This window comes from Kogia breviceps, chromosome 9 (genome assembly GCF_026419965.1).
Source record: "Kogia breviceps isolate mKogBre1 chromosome 9, mKogBre1 haplotype 1, whole genome shotgun sequence".
NCBI classification, from domain to species: domain Eukaryota; kingdom Metazoa; phylum Chordata; class Mammalia; order Artiodactyla; family Physeteridae; genus Kogia; species Kogia breviceps.
In genome coordinates, this window is record NC_081318.1 from 56,510,889 (window position 1) to 56,535,147 (window position 24,259).

The 24,259-nt window shown below is 37.1% G+C and overlaps 1 protein-coding gene across 12 annotated transcripts in view; it reads right to left on the reverse strand.

Annotated features, from left to right (window-relative positions):
- Positions 1-24,259, reverse strand: part of MTERF1 (mitochondrial transcription termination factor 1) — a 710,255-nt gene that overhangs the window by 649,704 nt on the left and 36,292 nt on the right. For all 12 annotated transcript variants that reach the window (XR_010842225.1, XR_010842224.1, XR_010842223.1 and 9 more), the window contains exon 3: positions 12,904-12,937. Coding sequence is in view for 2 of the 12 variants with exons in the window: in XM_067042490.1 (XP_066898591.1) it covers positions 12,904-12,937 (34 nt within the window). In the remaining 10 variants the exon portion in view is untranslated. The remainder of the gene's footprint in view (positions 1-12,903; positions 12,938-24,259) is intronic.

Genomic DNA, 24,259 nt, shown 5'->3' on the forward strand with positions numbered 1-24,259 from the left:
CATTAGCCAGACTCATCAAGTAAAAGAGCGAGAGGACTCAAATCAATAAAATTAGAAATGAAAAAGGAGAAGTTACAACAGACACCACAGAAATGCAAAGCATCCTAAGAGACTACTACAAGCAACTCTATGCCAATAAAATGGACAACCTGGAAGATATGGACAAATTCTTAGAAAGGTATAACCTTCCAAGACTGAACCAGGAAGAAATAGAAAATATGAACAGACCAATCACAAGTAATGAAATTGAAACTGAAAAAAAATTTTCCAGCAAACAAAAGTCCATGACAAGATGGCTTCACAGGTGAATTCTATAAAACATTTAGAGAAGAGCTATCACCAATCCTTCTCAAACTCTTCCAAAAAATTGCAGAGGAAGGAACATTCCCAAACTCATTCTATGAGGCCACCATCATCTTGATATCAAAACCAGACAAAGATACTACAGAAGAAGAAAATCTCAGACCAATATGACTGATTAATATAGATGCAAAAATCCCCAACAAAATACTAGCAAACAGAATCCAACAACACATTAAAAAGATCATACACAAATGATAAGTGAGATTTATCCCAGGGATGCAAGGATAATTCAACGTATGCAAATCAATCAGCGTGATACACCATATTAACAAATTAAAGAATAAAAACCATATGATCATCTCAACAGATGCAGAAAAAGCTTTTGACAAAATTCAACACCCATTTATGATAAAAACTCTACAGAAAGTGGGCATAGAGGGAACCTACCTCAACATAATAAAGGTCATATATGACAAACCCACAGCAAACATCATTCTCAATGGGGAAAAACTGAAAGCATTTCCTCTAAGATCAGGAGCAAGACAAAGATGTCCACTCATGTCACTACTATTCAACATAGCTTTGCCATGGCAATCAGAGAAGAAAAAGAAATAAAAGGAACACAAACTGGAAAAGAAGTAAAACTGTCACTGTTTGCAGATGACATGATACTATACATAGAGAATCCTAAAGATGCCACCAGAACACTACTAGAGCTAATCAATGAATTTGGTAAAGTTGCAGGATACAAAATGAATGCACAGAAATCTCTTGCATTCCTATACAGTAATGATGAAATATCTGAAAGAGAAATTAAGGAAACACTCCTATTTACCATTGCAACAAAAAGAATAAAATACCTAGGAATAAACCTACCTAGGGAGACAAAAGACCTGTATGCAGAAAACTATAAGACACTGCTGAAAGAAATTAAAGATGATACGAACAGTTGGAGAGACAGACCATGTTCCTGGATTGGGAGAATCAATATTGTGAAAATGACTATACTACCCAAAGCAATATACAGATTCAATGCAATACCTAGCAAATTACCAATGGAATTTTTTACAGAACTAGAACAAAAAAATCTTAAAATTTGTATGGAGACACAGAAGACCCCTATTGGCCAAAGCAATCTTGAGGGAAAAATACAGAGCTGGAGGAATCAGACTCCGTGACTTCAGACTATTCTAAAAAGCTATGATAATCAAGACAGTATGGTACTGGCACAAAAACAGAGATATAGATGAATGGAACAGGATAGAAAGCATAGAGGTAAACCCACGCACCTACGGTCAACTAATCTATGACAAAGGAGACAAGGATATACAATGGAGAAAAGACACTCTCTTCAATGAGTGGTGCTGGGAAAATTGGACAGCTACATGTAAAAGAATGAAATTAGAACACCCCCTAACACCATACACAAAAATGAACTCAAAATGGATTAGAGACCTAAATGTAAGACCGGACACCATAAAACTTTTAGAGGAAAACATAGGAAAAACACTCTTTGACATAAATCACAGCAAGATCTTTTTTGATCCACCACCTAGAGTAATGGAAATAAAAATAAACAAATGGGACCTAATGAAACTTAAAAGCTTTTGCACAGCAAAGGAAACTACAAACAAGACGAAATGACAACCCTCAGAATGGGAGAAAATATTTGCAAAGGAATCAATGTACGAAGGATTAATCTCCAAAATATATAAACAGCTCATGCAGCTCAATATTAAAAAAACAAACAACCCAATCCAAAAATGGGCAGAAGACCTATATAGACATTTCTCCAAAGAGAACACACAGGTGGCCGAGAAGCATATGAAAAGCTGCTCAACATCACTCATTATTAGAGTAATGCAAATCAAAACTACGATGAGGTATCACCTCACACCAGTCAGAATGGGCATCATCAGAAAATCTACCAACAACAAATGGTGGAGAGGGTGTGGAGAAAAGGGAACCCTCTTGCGCTGTTGGTGGGAATGTAAATTGATACAGCCACTATGGAGAACAGTATGGAGGTTCCTTAAAAAACTAAAAATAGAATTACTATATGACCCAGCAATCCCACTACTGGACATACCCTGAGATAACCATAATTCAAAAAGACACATGCACCCCAATGTTCATTGCAGCACTATTTACAATAGCCAGGTCATGAAAGCAACCTAAAAGCCCATCGACACATGAATGGATAAAGAAGATGTGGCACATATATACAATGGAATATTACTCAGCCATAAAAAGGAACGAAATTGGGTCATTTGTAGAGACGTGGATGAATCTAGAGACTGTCATACAGAGCGAAGTAAATCAGAAAGAGAAAAACAAATATTGCATATTAATGCATATATGTGCAACCTAGAAAAATGGTACAGATGAACCGGTTTGCAGGTCAGAAATTGAGACACACATGTAGAGAACAAACATATGGACACCAAGGGTGGAAAGTGGGGGGTGTGTGTGTGTGTGTGATGAATTGGGAAACTGTGATAGACATGTATACACTAATGTTTATAAAATGGATGACTAATAAGAACCTGCTGTATAAAAAAATAAATAAAATAAAATTCAAACAATAAAAATGAATTAAAATAGCTTAGCAGAAGTCTTGCTCTAAAACAGGATGCGATCTCTTTAATATACTGTGAAGCTTTTGCATGTATGGCCATGTTGATTCTCCTACTCTAGTTTCTTCGGGTCTCTTATTGGTGCCCTTTGCTCTAATTTCTTTTCTTTTATCTTAAGTATCTCCTGTTTCTCAACATCCTGCTCAAGGCAGTTTCTGGTTAGCTCTGACACTGTCTCAATTTATAACAAGAAGTGAAAACAAATTCTCCATCCATAACTGAAACATAGCACTATGTCTGATATATGGTTTTGAAAGGGCTTGACATGTTTTCTCATCTACGTAACCCACAGAATCTCCTTCTAAAGTCTGAAGTTGGTTTTAATATCCTGTAGAATTCTGTAGTTGGAGAGAAGACTTAAAAGATTTTGAGATTTTGCTAGTTTCTGGAAGGTTTTTATTGGCTGCAAGTTATGACTGAAATTATTTACTCGCTCTTCAGTTTAATATGTAAAAGAGACTTCTAGTCCCCTCCACCAGGAGGCCTACAGAACCCACTGAACCAACCTTACCCACTGGGGGCAGACACCAAAAACAACAGGAACTACAAACCCGCAGCCTGTGAAAAGGAGACACCAAACACAGTAAGTTAAGCAAAATGAGAAGACAGAAACACACAGCAGATGAAGGAGCAAGGAAAAAACCCACCAGACCAAACAAATGAAGAGGAAATAGGCAGTCTACCTGAAAAAAAAGCCAGAGTAATGATAGTAAAGATGACACCAAATCTTGGAAATACGATGGAGAAAATACAAGAAACGTTTAACAAGAAACTAGAAGAAATAAAGAGCAAACAAACAGTGATGAACAACACAATAAATGAAATTAAAAATTCTCTAGAAGGAATCAATAGCAGAATAACTGAGGTAGAAAAATGGATAAGTGGTCTGGAAGATAAAAAGTAGAAATAACTACTGCACAGCAGAAAAAAGAAAAAAGAATGAGAAGAATTGAGGGAAGTCTCAGAGACCTCTGGGACAATATTAAATGTACAAACATTTGAATTAGAGGGGTCCCAGAAGAAAAAGAGAAAAAGAAAGGGACTGAGAAAATATTTGAAGAGATTATAGTTGAAAACTTCCCTAACATGGGAAAGGAAATAGTCAATCAAGTCCAGGAAGCACAAAGAGTCCCAAACAGAAAAAATCCAAGGAGAAACACACCAAGACACATATTAATCAAAGTATCAAAAATTTAACACAAAGAAAAAGTATTAAAAGCAACAAGAGAAATACAACAAATAACATACAAGGGAATCCCCATAAGGTTAACAGCTGATCTTCCAGCAGAAACCTTGCAAGCCAAAAGGGAGTGGCAAGACACATTTAAAGTGATGAAAGGGAAAAACCTACAACCAACATTACTCTACCCAACGAGTATCTCATTCACATTCGACGGAGAAATTAAAATCTTTACAGACAAGCAAAAGCTAAGAGAATTCAGCACCACCAAACCATTACAACAAATGCTAAAGGAACTTCTCTAGGCAGGAAACACAAGAGAAGGAAAAGACCTACAATAACAAAACCAAAACAATTAAGAAAATGGTAATAGAAACATACATATTTATAATTACCTTAAATATAAATGGATTAAATGCTCCAACCAAAAGACATAGACTGGCTGAATGGATACAAAAACAAGACCCGTATATATGCTGTCTACAAGAGTCCCACTTCATACCTCGGGACACATACAGACTGAAAGTGAGGGGAGGGAAAAAGATATTCCATACCAATGGAAACCAAAAGAAAGCTGGAGTAGCAATTCTCATATCAAACAAAACAGACTTTAAAATAAAGACTATTACAAGAGACAAAGAAGGACACTACATAATGTTCAAGGGATCAATCCAATTTACAATTTACAATTGTAAATATATATGCACCCAACATAGGAGCACCTCAATACATAAGGTAAATGCTAACAGCTATAAAAGAGGAAATCGACAATAACACAATAATAGTGGGGGACTTTAACACCCCACTTTCACCAACGGACAGATCATCCAAAATGAAAATAAATAAGGAAACACAAGCTTTAAATGACACATTAAACAAGATGGACTTAATTGGTATTTATAGGACATTCCATCCAAAAACAACAGAATACACTCTCTTCTCAAGTGCTCATAGAACATTCTCCAGGATAGATCATATCTTGAGTAACACATCAAGCCTTGGTAAATTTAAGAAAATTGAAATAGTATCAAGTATCTTTTCTGACCACAATGCTATGAGACTACATATCAATTACAGGAAAAAATCTGTAAAAAATACAAACACATGGAGCCTAAACAACACACTATTTAATAACGAAGAGATCACTGAAGAAATCAAAGAGGAAATCAAAAAATACCTAGAAACAAATGACAAAGAAAACAAAACGACCCAAAACCTATGGGATCCAGCAAAAGCAGTTCTAAGAGAGAAGTTTATAGCAATACCTAACTCAAGAAATAAGAAACACCTCAAATAAACAACCTAACCTTACAACTAAAGCAATTAGAGAAAGAAGAACACAAAAAACACCAAAATTAGCAGAAGGAAAGAAATCAGAAATATCAGATCAGAAATAAATGAAAAAATAGCAAAGAGCAACAAAACCAAAAGCTCGTTCTTTGAGAAGATAAACAAAATTGATAAACCATTAGCCAGACTCATCAAGAAAAAAAGGGAGAATACTCAAATCAATAGAAAACAAAAAGGAGAAGTAACAAGTGACACTGCAGAAATACAAAGGACCATAAGAGATTACTACAAGCAACTATATGTAAATAAAATGGACAACCTGGAAGAAATGGACACATTCTTACAAAAGCAAAACAGGGCTTCCCTGTTGGCGCAGAGGTTGAGAGTCCACCTGCCGATGCAGGGGACACGGGTTTCGTGCCCTGGTCAGGGAAGATCCCATATGCCGCGGAGCAGCTGGGCCCGTGAGCCATGGCTGCTGAGCCTCCATGTCCGGAGCCTGTGCTCCGCAACAGGAGAGGCCACAACAGTGAGAGGCCCCACGTACTGCAAAAAAAAAAAAAAAAAAAGCACAACATTCCAAGACTGAACCCGGAAGACACAGAGAGTATAAACAGACCAATCACAAGCACTGAAATTGAGACTGTGATTAAAAATCTTCCAGCAAACAAAAGCCCAAGACAAGATGGTTTCACAGGTGAATTCTATCAAACATTTAGAGAAGAGCTAACACCCATCTTTCTCAAACTCTTCCAAAAATACCAGAGGGAAGAACACTCTCAAAACTAATTCTACAAGGCCACCATCACCCTGATACCCAAACCAGACAAAGATGTCACAAAGAAAGAAAACTACAGGACAATATCACTGATGAGCACAGATGCAAAAATCCTCAACAAAATACTAGCAAACAGAATCCAACAGCACATTAAAAGGATCATACACCACGATCAAGTGGGGTTTATCCCAGGAATGCAAGGATTCTTCAATATATGCAAATCAATCAATGTGATACACCATATTAACAAATTGAAGGATAAAAACCATATGATCATCTCAATAGATGCAGAAAAAGCTATGACAAAATTCATCACGCATTTATGATAAAAACCCTCCAGAAAGTAGGCATAGAGGTAACGTATCTCAACATAATAAAGGCCATATATGACAAACCCACAGCCAACATCATTCTCAATGGTGACAAACTGAAACTATTTCCACTAAGATGGGAAACAACACAAAGTTGCCCACTCTTACCACTCTTATTCAACATAGTTTTGGAAGTTTTAGCCACAGTGACCAGAGAAGAAAAATAAACAAATGTAATCCAAATTGGAAAAGAAGTAAAGCTGTCATTGTTTGCAGAGGACATGATACTATACATACAGAATCCTAAAGATGCCACCAGAAAAATACTAGAGCTAATCAATAAATTTGGTAAAGTAGCAAGATACAAAATTAATGCACAGAAATCTCTTGCATTCCTATACACTAACGATGAAAAATCTGAAAGAGAAATTAAGGAAACACTCCCATTTATCTTTGCAACAAAAAGAATAAAACATCTAAGAATAAACCTACCTAAGGAGAAAAAAGACCTGTATGCAGAAAACTATAAGACACTAATGAAAGAAATTAAACATGATACAAACAGATGGGGAGATATACCATGTTCTTGGATTGGAAGAATCAACATTGTGAAAATGACTATACTACCCAAAGCAATATACAGATTCAATGCAATCCCTAGTGAACTACCAAAGGCATTTTTCACAGAACTACTACAAAAATTTCACAACTTGTATGGAAATACAGAAGACCCCGAATAGTCAACGCAATCTTGAGAAAGAAAAACGGAGCTGGAGGAATCAGGCTTGCTGACTTTAGACTATATTACAAAGCTACAGTAATCAAGACAGTATGGTACTGGCACAAAAACAGAAAAATACATCAATGGAACAGGATAGAATGCCCAGAGATAAGCCCATGCACATATGGTCACCTTATTTTTGATAAAGGTGGCAAGGCTATACAAGGGAGAAAAGACAGCCTCTTCAATTAGTGGTGCTGGGAAAACTGGACAGCTACATATAAAACAATGAAATTAGAACACTCCCTAACACCATACACAAAAATAACCTCAAAATGGATTAAAGACCTAAATGTAGGGCCAGACACTATAAAACTCTTAGAGGAAAACATAGGCAGAACACTCTATGACATAAATCACAGCAAGATCCTTTTTGACCCACCTCCTAGAGAAATGGAAATAAAAACAAAAATAAACAAATGGGACCTAATGAAACTTAAAATCTTTTGCACAGCAAAGGAAACCATAAACAAGATGAAAAGACAACCTTCAGAATGGGAGAAAATATTTGCAAACGCAGCAACGGCCAACGGATTACTCTCCAAAATATACAAGCAGCTCATGCAGCTCAATATCAAACAAACAAACAACCCAATCAAAAAATGGGCAGAAGACCTAAATAGACATTTCTCCAAAGAAGATATACAGATTGCCAACAAACACATGAAAGAATGCTCCACATCATTAATAATTAGAGAAATGCAAATCAAAACTACAATGAGATATCATCTCACACCGGTCAGAATGGCCATCATCAAAAAATCTACAAACAATAAATGCTGGAGAGGGTGTGGAGAAAAGGGAACCCTCTTGCACTGTTGGTGGGAATGTAAATTGATACAGCCACTATGGAGAACAGTACAGAGGTTCCTAAGAAAAGTAAAAATAGAACTACCATACGACCCAGCAATCCCACTACTGGGCATATACCCTGAGAAAACCATAATTCAAAAAGAGTCATGTACCACAATGTTGATTGTATCTCTATTTACAATAGCTAGGACATGGAAGCAACCTAAGTGTCCATCAACAGATGAATGTATAAAGATGTGGCACATACATACAATGGAATATTACTCAGTCATAAAAAGAAATGAAATTGAGTTATTTGTAGTAAGGTGCATGGACCTAGATTCTGTCATACAGAGTTAAGTAAATCAGAAAGAGAAAAACAAATACTGTATGCTAACACATATATATGGAATACAGAAGAAAAATGGTCATGAAGAACCTAGGGGCAGGACGGGAATAAAGACTCAGACCTACTAGAGAATGGACTTGAGGACAAGGGGAGGGGGAAAGGTAAGCTGGGACAACGTGAGAGAGTGGCATGGACATATATACACTACCAAATGTAAAACAGATAGCTGGTGGGAAGCAGCTGCATAGCACAGGGAGATCAGCTTGGTGCTTTGTGACCACCTAGAGGGGTGTGATACAGAGGGTGGGAGGGAGGGAGACACAAGAGGGAGGAGATATGGGGATATATGTATATGTACAGCTTTGTTATAAAGCACTTTGTTATAAAGCAGAAACTAACACACCATTGTAAAGCAATTATACTCCAATAAAGATGTTTAAAAAAAAGGAGAGACTTCTAAATAGGCTGCCATAGGCTTTTCAGTGCTATCTAGAATTATGATGTAAAAACTGTATAACAGTGTGGGAGACAAAAGATAAGATTACAGGAAAATACCTCCAGTAACCCGGAGAATTTTTTAATAAACCCTTTTATGTTTCTATCACACATATTCTCCCCCTGACCTTCAACCTTAGTATGTATTATCCCTGCATATGGTGTTTCCAAGTGTGCGTATAGAATTCTGGCATCCATGTGTATGTATGTGTGTATATGTGTATATATGTGTGTAACATTTGCATATATACATAACATACATAAGAGTTGGTGGCACATAAGATATATCATATCTCCTGAAAACCCCAATGAAGATGAAAAATATATTTTCGAGAATAAAACTGATATTTGCATATAGATAGATAGGGATACATCCAACTCCCAGCTTACTGTTTTTTTCATCATCTTGAATCCCTACAGCAAAGGTATGCCCAGCACCACAGACTATTTTTTCTCCATAGCAGGAATTCTGAATTTGCACATGTGAAAGCAAAGGATATCAGGGGTTCACATGTAAAAACCTTCATGAGTAGAAAAATGCAGTATTCATCATTGTCTTCGACAGAACCAAAAAGGTCAAATAACAGAGGATATTTAAGAAAACTAAGGTATTGACTGATTGAATGATCCAATCTGATATTTCTGCAAGATTTAATTCATAGCGCCAAGACATCATTCCAGTAAATCAAGTTGAAAAGAAAAGAGGCTTATTTTTATAATCCATCTTTCCTCAGCAAGGTTGGTTTCCATAGCCACAGGCTTGTCAGCCAGCTGGTTTGGTTAATGATGACCCTAGGGAGGCAACAATATGGGTCTCCATTTCTCCATCTCTATTTGCAAAGCACAGCCAAATTGGTTCTAGAAGTTGTCTGAGAAGTAGACTGTGTCCCCAAAGAGACTAATACTCTGATCAGTAACATCCTCAATAAAAAGGGCAGAGAGCAATTCTTGGTTTGTCTACAATCCAATACTCTCTTAGGGAGCAGTAATGCTGCCATGGAATTCCCCTCAGCCTGAGGAGAAAGGCAAACAAATCCATCGCCCTATCAAACAGCCTGGATGTTTTTCCTTAATACTCAGAAGTCCCAGGGTTTCTTTCTGAACCTCAGCTGCTTCATCTATAAACAGAGAGGTTTGCTCGGTCTCTTCTGTTCCAACATGCTGATTCTGCTCCCTGACCTAACAATTTCTGTTCCACCATAAAAACTTCTCATGATCTTTCTGCCCCACTTCTCTTTTCCAAAGCTGGCCACACAACAAAGCACTGGTACCCAGTAGGACACTCTTCTGGTTTGTTAAGCCAAAAGCCACATGATTTCTCCACCTTTGTAACTCAGTCTTTTTGCTCTAGCCTGATTTGGGAAGCAAACACTCAAGATACAGAACACTAAATTTGTCAAAAGTGCATCACATTTCAAAAGCACAGCAATAAGTCTTTGTTGATCCTGCTGACCTTCCAAGCTATTATTCAGTTTCTCTCCTTTTCTTGCCAAATTTAACCATATGGTCTACAGAACACCACCACTCCTACTGTCACCAAATTGTCACCAAATTCCTTTTTAAATAGCTGAGATAAGATTTAACTGCCAACATTCCACTGAAATATTTCTCTTGAAGGTCACAAATGACTAAATTAAGGCTAAAACTGATGAGTTTTTCTCAGTCCTTATTCTTGATCTTTTTTCAGCATTTGACACAGTTAATGACTTCCTGTTTTTCAAATTATGTCCCCCTATGGATTCTGTGACACCGTCCAATCCCAGTGTCCCATTTTGTGGCTGCTCCTTCTCCATCTCCTTCTGGCTTATGTTTCACCTCCTAGTACACAAATGTGTGTTTTCCCAAGGTCCTGACCTCTATTCTTCAATCTTTTAGTCTATGCCCAATCCCTCTGAAACTTCATCTACTTCCATGTCTTCAATTATCATTGATAACCTCCAAATAGACATCTGTGACTTTCAAGTCCACAGCTCTGAGCGTTCATGGCTCTATAGATTTATTTACCAGAAATTTCCCCCTTAAACATTCTGTTCTAACTTTTAAATCAACATACCCAAAGCTGAAGGCTTTGTCTTCCCAGCTCCCAAACCAGTTAACTGTCCAAAACTTCTCTATTTGGTCAGTAGAAACACCAACCTAGAGACCTGAAAACATGCACTTTACACTTCATGTGGTAAATATGAATTGATGGTCTCTTTTATGCCAGGCAGAATTCTAAGTACTAAGTACTAGAAACACAATGATATGGCCCAATCCTTGTCCTCAAAGGGTTCGCCCTCTACTTCCTCTACCATATATTTATTCCATAGTCCCTTTTAATTGGGATTATAATATTTTCCCCCAAACCATCTCCTCTTTGAACTTCGCTTTTTCTGCCCATATATACCTCACTTGGCCTCCTACTTATACTCAAAGTTCAAAAGTAATCCTTCATTTCTTCTTCCTTTACACCCTATTGCTTTCTAGGTTCTATCAAATTTCCTTTGTAATATTACTCATACTCAATACTAAACATTTACTGGGTGACTTCCAACTGCTAAGCACTGTGCTAAGCAAGGAAAACACAATGATAAAGATGACACAAAGTCTCTGCCTTCAACAACTTCAGAGTTAGTGCAAGAAAGAGACGGGTAAATAAATAATTACAGTGCAGCAGCACAAATATTATAAATGGGCCTAAAAGAGAAGCCCCTAACCTAACTTGGATTCAAGAAAGACTTCCCAAAGAACATGACTCTTGAGTTGAGCTATAACATATTAAGTGGTGTTAACCTATCAGACTGGGGCATTCCAGACAGGACAACAGTAAGTGGTTCAGTAGAACTGAAGTATGTACAAAGGGAGTGACAAGCAAGAGGTGAGACTGGGAAAGTAGAAATGGGTCACATTAAACATAAGAGTCATGGCGTTTTATAGGCTGAATTATGTCCTCCAAAAAGACATGTTGAAATCCTCCTAGCCCCCAGTACTTGTAAATGTGATGTTATTTGGAAATAGGGTCTTGGCACATGTAATCAAGTTAAGATGAGGTCATTAGTCTGAGCCCTAATCCAAGATGATTGGTGTCCTTAAAAGAAGAGGAAAATTCACATGGACATAGAGAACAGGCTGGTGGTTGCAAGGGGGAGGGGGTTGGGGGAGGGATGCAGAGGGAGGTTGGGGTTAGCACATGTATAAACAGCAAGATCCTACTGTATAGCACAGAGAACTATACTCAATATCTTATGATAAACCATAATGGAAAAGACTATTTTAAAAAGAATACATATATATGCATAACCGAATCACCTTGTTGTACAGCAGTAATTAACACAACATTGTAAATCAACTATACTTCAAAAATAAAAGAATGAAAAAAAAAAAAGAAGAGAAAATATTCCATGAGAAGATAGACACACTCAGGGAGAACACCCCGTGACAACGGAATCAGAGACAGAAGCACTGCAGCTGCAAGGCAAGGGATGCCTGAGGTTACTAGAAGAAAAGGCCAGGAAGTACCCTCACTTAGAGGATGGCCCTACTAACACCTTGATTTCAAGCTTTTGGCCCCCAGTACTGTGAGAGAATAAATTTCTGCACAGTTGATTTTTTTTTTAACCAAAGTAATAAAATTTACATTTGACACCACTAAGATTTCCTTACTTCTGTCCACCTCATTCCTACTCATCCTTCAGTCCTAGCTCAACTCTTATTTCCATGAAGACTTTTGTCTTCAATAGAATGTTTGATTCTATTTCACCAACATTTACTAAGCACCTACCATATCTGATACATTACACTAGCTGGTACAGATAAAACAAAAATTTTTAAAAATCCAAAACTGTGCTTCCTTTCACAAAATAGTTTACAAACCAGCAACAGAAAACACACCGTGGTATCATTCTTTCAACCAACAGACATGTATTGAGTGTATGTGTCCAGCATAGTTCTAGGTTTTGATGAAACAGTGACCAGAACTAACAAAAATGCTTGCTCTAATGGTACTTACATTAGATGGGAGGCAGGTAGGAGCAGGGAACAGACTGTAAAACAGAAAAAATAGTTTAAAATGTACAGTACACCTGAATGTGATAAGTACAATAAATAAAGCAGGAAAGAGAAATAGGAAGTGTTAGAATGGGTTCTCTAATGATCCCTACTTCTCTGTATCCAAAATTTGATGGGTTGAACTTAATGGCAAAAGACTGAATAGTTTACTACTATGATAGGAATGAGACAAGAATATCCATTCTCACTACTTCTATTCAACATTGTACTGAAGGTTCTAGCCGTAACAATTAGGGAAGAAAATGAAATAAAAGGCATCCATATTGGAAAGTGAGAAATAAAATTATATCTATTTGCAGATGACATGATCTTGTATATAGAAAATCATAAGAGATACACTAAAAAACTATTAGAACTAATAAACATGTTCAGTAAGGTTGCATAATAAGAGATCAATATACAAAACTCGATTGTATTTCTATACAATAGTGATGAGAAAACCAAAAGTGAAATTAAGGAAATAATTCCATTTACAATATTAGCAAAAAATGAAATACTTTAAGAATAAATTTAACAAAAGGAATGCAAAACTTCTACTCTGGAAACTATAAAATATAGCTGAAAGAAATTAAAGGAGGCCTAAATAAATGGAAATACATCAATGTTCATGAACTGGAGGACAATATTGTTAAGATGGCTTTAGTACCCACAGTGATCTACAGATTCATAAAAATCTCTATATAAATCCCAGCTGGCTTCCTTGCAGAAATTGAGAAGCTGATGCTAAAATTCATATGGAAATTCAAGAAACTCAGAAGAGCCAAAAAAAATCTTGCAAAAGAAGAAGACATTGAAGGGCTCACAATTCCTGATTTCAGAGTTTACTTCAAAACTATAGCAATTAATACGGTGCGTTCTAGCATAAGAATAAACATGTAGATCAATAGAATAGAATTGAGAGTCTAGAAATAAATCCTCACATTTACAGGCAATTGATTTTCGGCAAGGGCACCAAGACAATTTAATGTGGGGAAAAAAATCTTTTCAAAAAAATGGTGCTGGGTGAAACAACTTGATATCCACATGCAAAGGAATGAACTTGGATCCCTAACTCACATCGTATACAAAAATAACTCAAATGTTCATCAACTGATCAGTAGATAAAATGTGGTGTATCCATACAATGGAATATTATTTGGCAATACAGTGAAGTTCTGATGCATGCTTCAACATGGATGAAACTTGAAAACATTATGCTAAGTGAAAGAAGGCAATTACAAAAACCACTATTATATAATTCCATTTATATGAAATGTCCATAATAGGCAAATCTACAGAGACTAAGAGTAGAACAGAGTTGTCTAGGGCTGAGGAGGTTAGGGGAATGGAAAATGGCTGCTAATGGATATGGTGTTTCTTTTTGAGGTGATGAAAATGTTTTAAAATCGGTTGTGGATTGATGCAATTCTGTGAATATACTAAGAACAACCTAAATGTACACTTTAAGTGAGTGAACTGAATGATTTGTGAGTTATACCTCAATAAAGCTGTCATATTTTTTAATTGATTGGTTGAGCCTAGGTCATATGCCTACACCCTAGCTGCAAAGGAGGATGGGAAAGTGACTACTATCTGGCTTTTTCAGTCTTCCTCTTACCAAAACTTATATGATAAGAATTCTCCAAATCTAGAAGGATAACTCAGATACCAGGCAGCCCCAAAAAATTGATATACATTTTCTAAGTCAGCTAAGAGTGTAATAAGTACTATATGAGTAATACCAAGTGCAAAAAGCATTAAGTCTCCCAGGAGGAAAAAAAATTTTTGAAAGGAAGAGCATTGGTAGTGGTCCTTCTCTAAGCTCATTCAACACGTTCTATTCTGCTGTCTTGGGTATATATTATTCTTACCTCCTCTAAGAAATTATAAACTCCTTGAGATCTACTTTTCTTGAAGGTCTCAACCAAATCTAGCAAGTGTCAAATGGTCAGTAATTGATTTAATGATTTTTGGTATCATACAGATTCACCACAACTGTCAGTTTTATATTTTTATTTATTTTTAAATAACTTTTTAAAAAAATAAATTTATTTTTGGCTGCATTGGGTCTTTGCTGATGCGTACGGGCTTTCTCTAGTTGCGGCAAGCAGGGGGACCACCCTCCGTTGCAGTGAGCGGGCCTCTCATTGCAGTGGCCTCTCTTGTTGCAGAGCACGGGCTCTAGGTACGTGGGCTTCAGGAGTTGTGGCACGCAGGCTCAGCAGCCGTGGCTTGCAGGCTGAGTAATTGTGCCACACAAGCCCAACTGCTCCATGGCATGTGGGATCTTCCCAGACCAGGGCTCGAACCCGCGTCCCCTGCACTGGCAGGCAGATTCCTAACCACTGCACCACCAGGGAAGCCCAGTTTTATTATTTTAAGTTTAGGATTATTTTTATCCAGCTTTTAAAATTATGTATTAATTGAAAAATTTTGGAGCTTTTAAATATTAAGGGGGTTCTCATGTAACTGGTTGATTGGGTTACTGTACCCCTTTCAAAATGTAGCTAAAATTGGCTTTTTAGTAACAAACCTCCTTCTTTGTGACTTCTGCTTAGAGACATATTTTCAATTAATGGATTGGTTACTTTACTTTGTATGGAACTACTTCAGCTCTTTACAAAGCATCTTGCACTCTTAACTTGATAAAGCTCTAGGCACAAAGGTTCATATGTAGATTGAAAATGAAAGTCATGTAAACCCCTCCAGTGTTAAAGTAAGGGGTCGGAGAGGGGGACCCAGAACAACATGATTTGTAATTTTGACAAAATCCAAATAAATGTGTTTTTATATGACAATTTATCTTAAAAATAATATACTTTATTACTAATGGCAATACTTGACACTGCACTGTGACAAAGCAACAGGGCATAAAAATTCCTGATATGTCATTTTTTAATTTCTCAATTAAGCCACAGGAAATAGAAAAATCTATATTCTGTGTTAAAATATACAGACTTACAGTAGTTGTTTAAGCAAGTTTAATTTTTTCATATATTTTTTATATACACACACACATATATATATGTTCCTATCTACATTTCATCCTATAACAAAACAAAAAATATTTTTTAAGTGTTTGAATTTGGGAAACTATAAAACAACAAAATCTTTTTTTGTTGTGGGCTTATTCTTTTTTTTACAGTTTGTATTGATGTCAACTTTCAATTTATTTCTTCAAAATAATTGCATAGCTTATTATCCTGGATATTTAATCATCCTCAGAGCTTGAAGTGTCAATTTTTTTTACATTATCTATACCTAGAAAGGCTTATGGAAAGTAACAACAACACAAAAAGCAGGTATTTTCAAATCCTCGGTCCAATTTAACTTAAGGGATCCTTACACATCCTGATACAATTTCAACTCAAGCAGTCTAACTACCACTTGTATGTTTTGAAATTCCATATGATGGCATTTTAATCTGTACTTAAGAAAAAGCACTAAATAATTTATATTTACACTTCTTTCAAGTTTTATGTGCTTAGAATCTAATAGTCTCTCTTCAAAAGCCAAAGAGAAAAAGCATGATTTTATAAATAAGATGTGTGTTCCAATGGCAAGTATTTACTGGGTTTGAGTTTTTGTTTTACTGTAACCATTACTGTGCTACATCATTCACAAGTATTTTCGTAGTCTACAGCTAGTGCTTGGGACAATGGAAAATATAAATGTGATTTTCATTTGTTTGTTGAATATTTCCAACTGAACAGGGAATATTTTGTCTCCTTGATCTCGGTGCTGTTTATTTTTTGTTTGTTTTAGTTTTTTTAGCTAAGATAAAGCAAATAATCTTGGGAAGATTGATTGTGCTAGATTGTAATTTTTTTTTCTTAGTGAAATCTACAAACTGAGTATATAATCTTCTAAGTAAGCCATTATGGATATCTTCTGCTAGTGTTCTAAAAACTCAAATATTGGGGGAAAAATCTAGAAAGAATGGCATGGTTCAAAGGGATTCAATTATAATGAATATTTGTCTTTTGCATTTTCATATTTCATTTGAGAAAGATAACTTTCCCACCACACCCTAAATGAAACCAGTTTTGGCCCATGAGCTAAACTTCAAGCATATCATTCTCTGACCAGCTCACTCTGTCCCATACCCAACATGATACTTTCAGTCCATTGAAGTTACCACCTTTTCACTGTCCTTGCTCCTTGTGTACTCACTTCTCTGCTTAGTCAGGCTAAACTTCAAAGTCTATCACTAAATCATTCCCCTGAGTGACATTCAACTCCCTTTCCCCACCCTTCCTGTTTTAAGTACTTGGCAAAACCTCAACCCTCATTAAATCCTACTCTGCCTGCTCCGCATGGCTGACTGATCTCACTTTATTTTTTTTTTATTTTTTAGTTTATTTATTTATTTATTTATTTTTGGCTGCTTTGGGTCTTAGTTGCTGTGCACCAGCTTTCTCCAGTTGCAGTGAGCGGGGGCTACTCTTCGTTGCGTTGCGTGGGCTTCTCATCGCAGTGGCTTCTCTTTTTGTGGAGCACCGGCTCTAGACACGCGAGCTCAGTAGTTGTGGCATGCTGGCTCAGTAGTTGTGGCTCGTGGGCTCTAGAGAACAGGCTCAGCAGTTGTGGCGCACAGGCTTAGTTGCTCTGCGGCATGTGGGATCTTCTCAGACCAGGGCTCGAACCCGTGTCCCCTGCATTGGCAGGTGGATTCTTAACCACTGTGTCACCAGGGAAGTCCCTGATCTCACTTTAAATTCATGACCTCTAACCCTAAGTGGGCCCTCAATGCTACCTGGTACTCACACTGTATTTTCCTAATCAAATCATTGTCCCACTCTCCTAGGCTACTGCATCATAATCTCTACCACCACCCTCTCCCTTATCCTCCCTCTCAACTGATGACCTTGCTTCCTATTTCAATGAAGGAGCCATAGGGATTCTTTTAAAACAAATCAAATAGTGTTATCTCTCTGCTCAAAACCCTCTAGTGGCTTCCCCTTCTCCCTCATAGTAAACAGCAAAGTCCTTACAATGACTTACAAAGCCCTACATGAACTGGCCCTATTACCTGACTTTATCCCCTATGTTCTCCCCTCCATTACTATTCCTGCCTTACCAGCCTCCTTGTTGTTCAGTTAACACAATCAAGCACTCTCCTACCCCAGGGCCATTGCACTTGCTGTTTCTTCTGCCCAAAACACTCTTCCCTCAGATATATTTACACAGCTCACGTCTTTGCTTCCATTTTCTTTGTTCTCATTGAGGCCTTCTCTGACCATTTGATTTAAATTGGAATCCTATCCTTCATCCTAGAACTCCCTCTACCCCATTCCTGCTTCATTTTTCTCCATAGCACTTATTACCATCTGCATACTATATGTTTTAATTACTTGTTTTGTTTTTTGTCTATCTACATCCACCCACTAGAATGTAAGCTCGAGCCTATGGGCCAAGATGGTGGCCTATTTTGTCCACTGTTGAAACCCCAGCATCTAGAATAGTACCTGATACATAGTGGGTACTTAATAAATATTTGTTGGAGAAATGAATGAGTGAATGAATGAATGAATACAGCATCTTTACTAAAGGAGGTATGTCTAAACCTTACCTATTGGCTTGCTAGTTTATGTCAGCTTGTTGCCTCTATAATCATTAACAAAGAACACTTAAATCCAAATTTATATTTGACTGGCAAAAAGGAAAAGTCAGAGAATCATGAAAATAATGTTACACTGCCAGGGTAGAGCAGCTATGATCAATGCTGTGTCTAGCGGGAGCATCTGTGAGCAGTTCCTTTGCCCAGAAAAAAAGGAGCAGCTGTAGTCGTTTCTCAGCAGATATCTCAGAAGAAATGACTTGTAACTCAAAGCTGCTTTTTCTCTAATCATAAGACTCACAAAAATTATATTAGGCCCATGAAATTTACTCAAGTCCCACTCACATTAACCAATACTACTCACCTCACTATAAAAATGCTTTTTAAGTAACTAAAGGTTGCCTTCATGTTAGTCAAAGTTAATGGCATGTCTAAGCAATGCAAAAAAATATTTTATCAATATATAAATATAACCAAATTTTATTGTACCATAAATCACTCAAAGTGTTTTCTTGTATCTATTTTTAAAGACAGCATTAGGGGCTTCCCTGGTGGCACAGTGGTTAAGAATCCGCCTGCCAATGCAGGGGACACGGGTTCGAGCCCTGGTCCAGGAAGATCCCACATGCCACGGAGCAACTAAGCCCATGCGCCACAACTACTGAGCCTGCATTCTAGAGCCCGCGAGCCACAATTACTGAGCCTGCGTGCCACAATTACTGAGGCCGTGCACCTAGAGCCCATGCTCTGCAACGAGAAGCCACCACAATGAGAAGCCCGCATACTAAAACAAAGAGTAGCCCCCGCTTGCCACAACCAGAGAAAGCCCACATGCAGCAACAAAGACCCAACGCAGCCAAAAATAAAATAAATTAAATAAATAATTTTTTTAAAAAAAGACAGCATTAAATCATGTAGATCTATATTATTAACACATTACAATCTGGGGTGTTGGGTTAGAAATTTTGAGTAGTGGTTTGGGAATTTTTTTGAAGGAAAAAAAAGCAAGATCAATTTTCCTCTTGCAGACTTTAGTAGGTAATATGAAAGTCACATATATTACCTGCTTTAGAAATCATTTAAGTTCCCTCTTCAATCTCAGCATTCAGAACAACAACCCAGCAAATCATTGAAAAACTCCTCAAATTTAAACCATTAAAATGAAATCTGTCTCCGAATGTTTGAAAGGATTTACTGTAAAAATATCAGTTGACATTAAGTTAATAAAGTTAATCACTCATGACCCTGAAGGAGGAAAATGGTAGAGGAGGGAGCTGGCAAACATTAAAGAATTTAATGTTGCTAAAGTGAAGGGACTTGGGGATTACTATTAATTTACCATAGCTAAATTCAAATACAAGCTTTTCTTTGTGTTATTTTCTTGTGGTGTCATTTTTTTCATCAAAATTAATCAAGAAATAACCACTAGAAATTTTTCATTTGAATTTATTACTTACATAAGCTAGTTAAAATCTATATAAAAGTTTTAAGACAAATTATTTCACTTGGATACAACTACAGTGACAAGGTCAGCTTATTTGTTTGTTTGTTTTTGTAAAGCTGCTATTTTGCACTTGATAACCATAGATGTGAAAAACAGCGAATCTGTCATTTCTTCTATACTAACCATTGTTTATTGATTCCAAAATGTGCAGAACTATGTAGGGAAGTCAGGGAGTGATGAGTTGAGAGAGGCAGCTTTCTGTCCCCTTGTAGCACTTGAGGATAGAGCCACCCAGTTCAGCTACCATCTGATATTATTCCCTGTTTTGTGAATACATGTCTTATCTCCCCCAAGACTGAACCTAGAGCAGTGCTGGAAGTTTCCTATGTCCTCTATTGACCATATGTTCTTCAAGGTTAGGACCATGTCTGATTCACCTTTCTAATTCTCACAAAACTAGCTTCACTAAAGTCATGGATTTATATATTCCCTATTAAACAACAAGCCCTTAAAAGAATAAAACACCCAGTCTGATTAATCTTTTACTCCCTAAAACAGTGCCTTAAACCTAGGTGGCTATATATATATATATATATATATATATATGTTATATACACACATATACATATATGTACTTGATGCTGAATGAATGAATAATGAATAAATAAATATCAAATACTCTACAACCCCTTGATAAGTGACCAACTTTGTGATCCAAGCCCTCCTATCCCAGCTGCCTGCTTCAGAGATAGGGAAATCAGAACTATTTATGCTGCAGTAACTTCAACATATCTTGGACCATTACCAGCAGAATTTACAATAACGTGCAATATTCATGTCCTAGAGCTAGTCCTTCAAACTGGTAAGATGAAAATCAATTTCTCTGTCAGTTGCTTCATTTGCAAATATTTTCTCCCATTCTGAGGGTTGTCTTTTGGTCTTGTTTATGGTTTCCTTTGCTGTGCAAAAGCTTTTAAGTTTCATTAGGTCCCATTTGTTTATTTTTATTTTTATTTCCATTTCTCTAGGAGGTAGGTCAAAAAGGATCTTGCTGTGATTTATGTCATAGAGTGTTCGGCCTATGTTTTCCTCTAAGAGTTGGAGGAAAGGGAACACTCTTGCACTGCTGGTGGGAATGTAAATTGATACAGCCACTATGGAGAACAGTATGGAGGTTCCTTAAAAAACTAAAAATAGAACTACCATATGACCCGGCAATCCCACTACTGGGCATATACCCTGAGATAACCATAATTCAAAAAGAGTCATGTACCAAAATGTTCATTGCAGCTCTATTTACAACAGCCAGGAGATGGAAGCAACCTAAGTGCCCATAATCGGATGAATGGATAAAGAAGCTGTGGCACATATATACAATGGAATATTACTCAGCCATAAAAAGAAACGAAATTGAGTTATTTGTAGTGAGGTGGATGGACCTAGAGTCTGTCATACAGACTGAAGTAAGTCAGAAAGAGAAAAACAAATACTGTATGCTAACACATATATATATGGAATCTAAGAAAAAAAAAAGGTCATGAAGAACCTAGGGATAAGATGGGAATAAAGACACAGACCTACTAGAGAATGGACTTGGGGATATGGAGTGGGGGAAGGATAAGCTGTAACAAAGTGAAAGAGTGGCATGTACATATATACACTACCAAACGTAAAATAGATAGCTAGAGGGAAGCAGCCGCATAGCACAGGGAGATCAGCTCGGTGCTTTGTGACCACCTAGAGGGGTGGGATAGGGAGGGTGGGAGGGAAGAAGACGCAAGAGGGAAGAGATATGGGAATATATGTATATGTATAACTGATTCACTTTGTTATAAAGCAGAAACTAACACACCATTGTAAAGCAATTATACTCCAATAAAGGTGTTAAAAAAAAAAAGAAAAAGGATTTTAACTAGTTTTTAACAAAAACTAGTTAAAACTAGTTTGGCCACTAGATGGCACTTGAATTAGCCACAGCTCCAATTTGGGAAGGGGCTCTGTTCCAAAAGTCCTTTGGTAAGTATATAACCTGAAACCCTGAAAACATTCATTTTAAAAATAGATAAAACTAAAAGACCCCCAGAAAACTTATAATTCTAGCTAAAAATTTATAGCATGCTTTACAGTACCAGTTACAGACCACCACAATAAAGTGAGCCACACAGAATTTCTTGGTTTCCCAGTGTATATGAAAGTTATGTAATACACAGTATTGTAGTCTATTAAGTGTGCAATAGCAGTATGTCTAAAAAAGTAATACACATACCTTAATTTAAAGCTCATTGATTGCCACTGTAAAGCAATTATTCTCCAATAAAGATGTTTAAATAAATAAAACTAATTGATTGCTGAAAAATGCTAACCATCATCTGAGGCTTCAGTGAGTCATAATCTTGCTGGTGGAGGGTCCTGCCTGGATGCTGATGGCTGCTGACTGATCAGGGTGGTGGTTGCTGAAGGTTGGGGTGGCCGTGGACATTTTTTAAAATAAGACAACAGTGAAATGTAGTGCATGAATTGACTCTTCCTTTCATGAATGATTTTCTGTAGCATGTAACAATGTTTGACAGCACTTTACCCACAATAGGACTTCTTTCAAAATTGCAGTTAATCCTCCCCAACCCTGCTACTGCTTTATCAACTAAGTTTATATAATATTCCAAAGCTTTTCTTGTCATTTCAACAGTCTTCACAGCATTGTCACCAGGCGTAGATTCCATGTTAAGAAGCCACTTTCTTTACACATCCATAAAAAGCAACTTCTCATCCATTTAAATTTTATCATGAGATTGCAGCAATTCAGTCACATCTTCAGGCTCCACTTCTAATTCTAGTTCTCTCCCTATTTCCACCACATCTGCAGTTCCTTCCTCCACAGAAGTCTTGAACCTCCTAAAGTCATCCCTGAGGGTTGGATTCAACTTCTTCCAAACTCCTGTTAATGTTGAAATTTGACTTCTTCCCATGAATCACGAAGGTTCTTAATGGAACCTAGGATGGTGTATCTTTTCCAGAAGGTTTTTGATTTATTTTTCCCAGATCCATCAGAAGAATCACTGTCTATGGCAGCTACAGCCTTATGAAATGTATTTCTTAGTAAGAAGACTTAAAAGTTGAAATTACTCTTGATCCATGGGCTGCAGAAGAATGTTATATTAGCAGGCATGGAAACAAACATTAATCTCCTATACATCTCCATCAGAGCTCTTGGGTGACCAGACACGTTGTCAGTGAGCAGTAATATTTTGAAAGGAATCTTTTTTCCTGAGCAATAGGTGGGCTTAAAATATTCAGTAGATCATGTTGTAAACAGATGCACTGTCACCTAAGCTTTGTTCTTCCATTTATTAGAGCATAGGCAGAGTAGATTGAGCATGATTCTGAAGAGCCCTAAGATTTCTGGAATGATAAATGAGCATTGGCTTCAACTTCAAGTCATCATCTGCATGATCCTCCAACAAAAGAATCAGCCTGTCTCTCTTGAAGCTTTGAAGCCAGGCATTGACTTCTCCTCTCTAGCTATGAAAATCCTAGAATGCATCTTCTTCCAATAGAAGGCTGTTCCATCTACATTGAAAATCTGTTGTTTAGTGCAGTCACCTTCATTAATCATCTTAACTAGATATTCTGCATAACTTGCTGCAGCTTCTATTCAATACATCAGCTCTTGCTGCTTCACCTTGCACTTTTATGTTATGGAGATGGCGTTTTTCCTTAAACCTCGTGAACCAACCCCTGCTAACTTCCAACTTTTCTTCCGCAGCTTCCTCACCTCTCTCAGCCTTCATAGAATTGAAGAGAGTTACGGCCTTGCTCTGGATTAGCCTTTGGCTTAAGGGAATGTTGTGGCTGGTTTGATCTTCTATCCAGACCACTAAAACTTTCTCCATATCAACAATAAGGCTGTTTCACTTTTTTATCCTTTGTCTGTTCACATCACCATAACAAATAAAATAATAATGAAAAATTCTAAAACATTGGAAGAATTACCAAAATGAGACACAGAGTCATGAAGTGAACAAATGCTGTTGGAAAAATAACACTGATAGACTTGCTCAATGCACAGTTGCCACAAACTTTCAGTTTGTAAAAAAACACAATAACTTCCAAGTACAATAAAGTGAAGGGCAACAGAACAATGTATGCCTGTATTTGTAAAATCTGACAACCCTCACTATAAGAGAGGAGGAAAGCATGCAAGTGATAACGGCAAATCTTTGGGTACCCAAAGAACTACAGTGAGAATAACCTACCTGTCAGGAAACCCAGTCTCAAATTCCCCTGGACATCTCCCCTCAGGAGCAGAGACTGCTA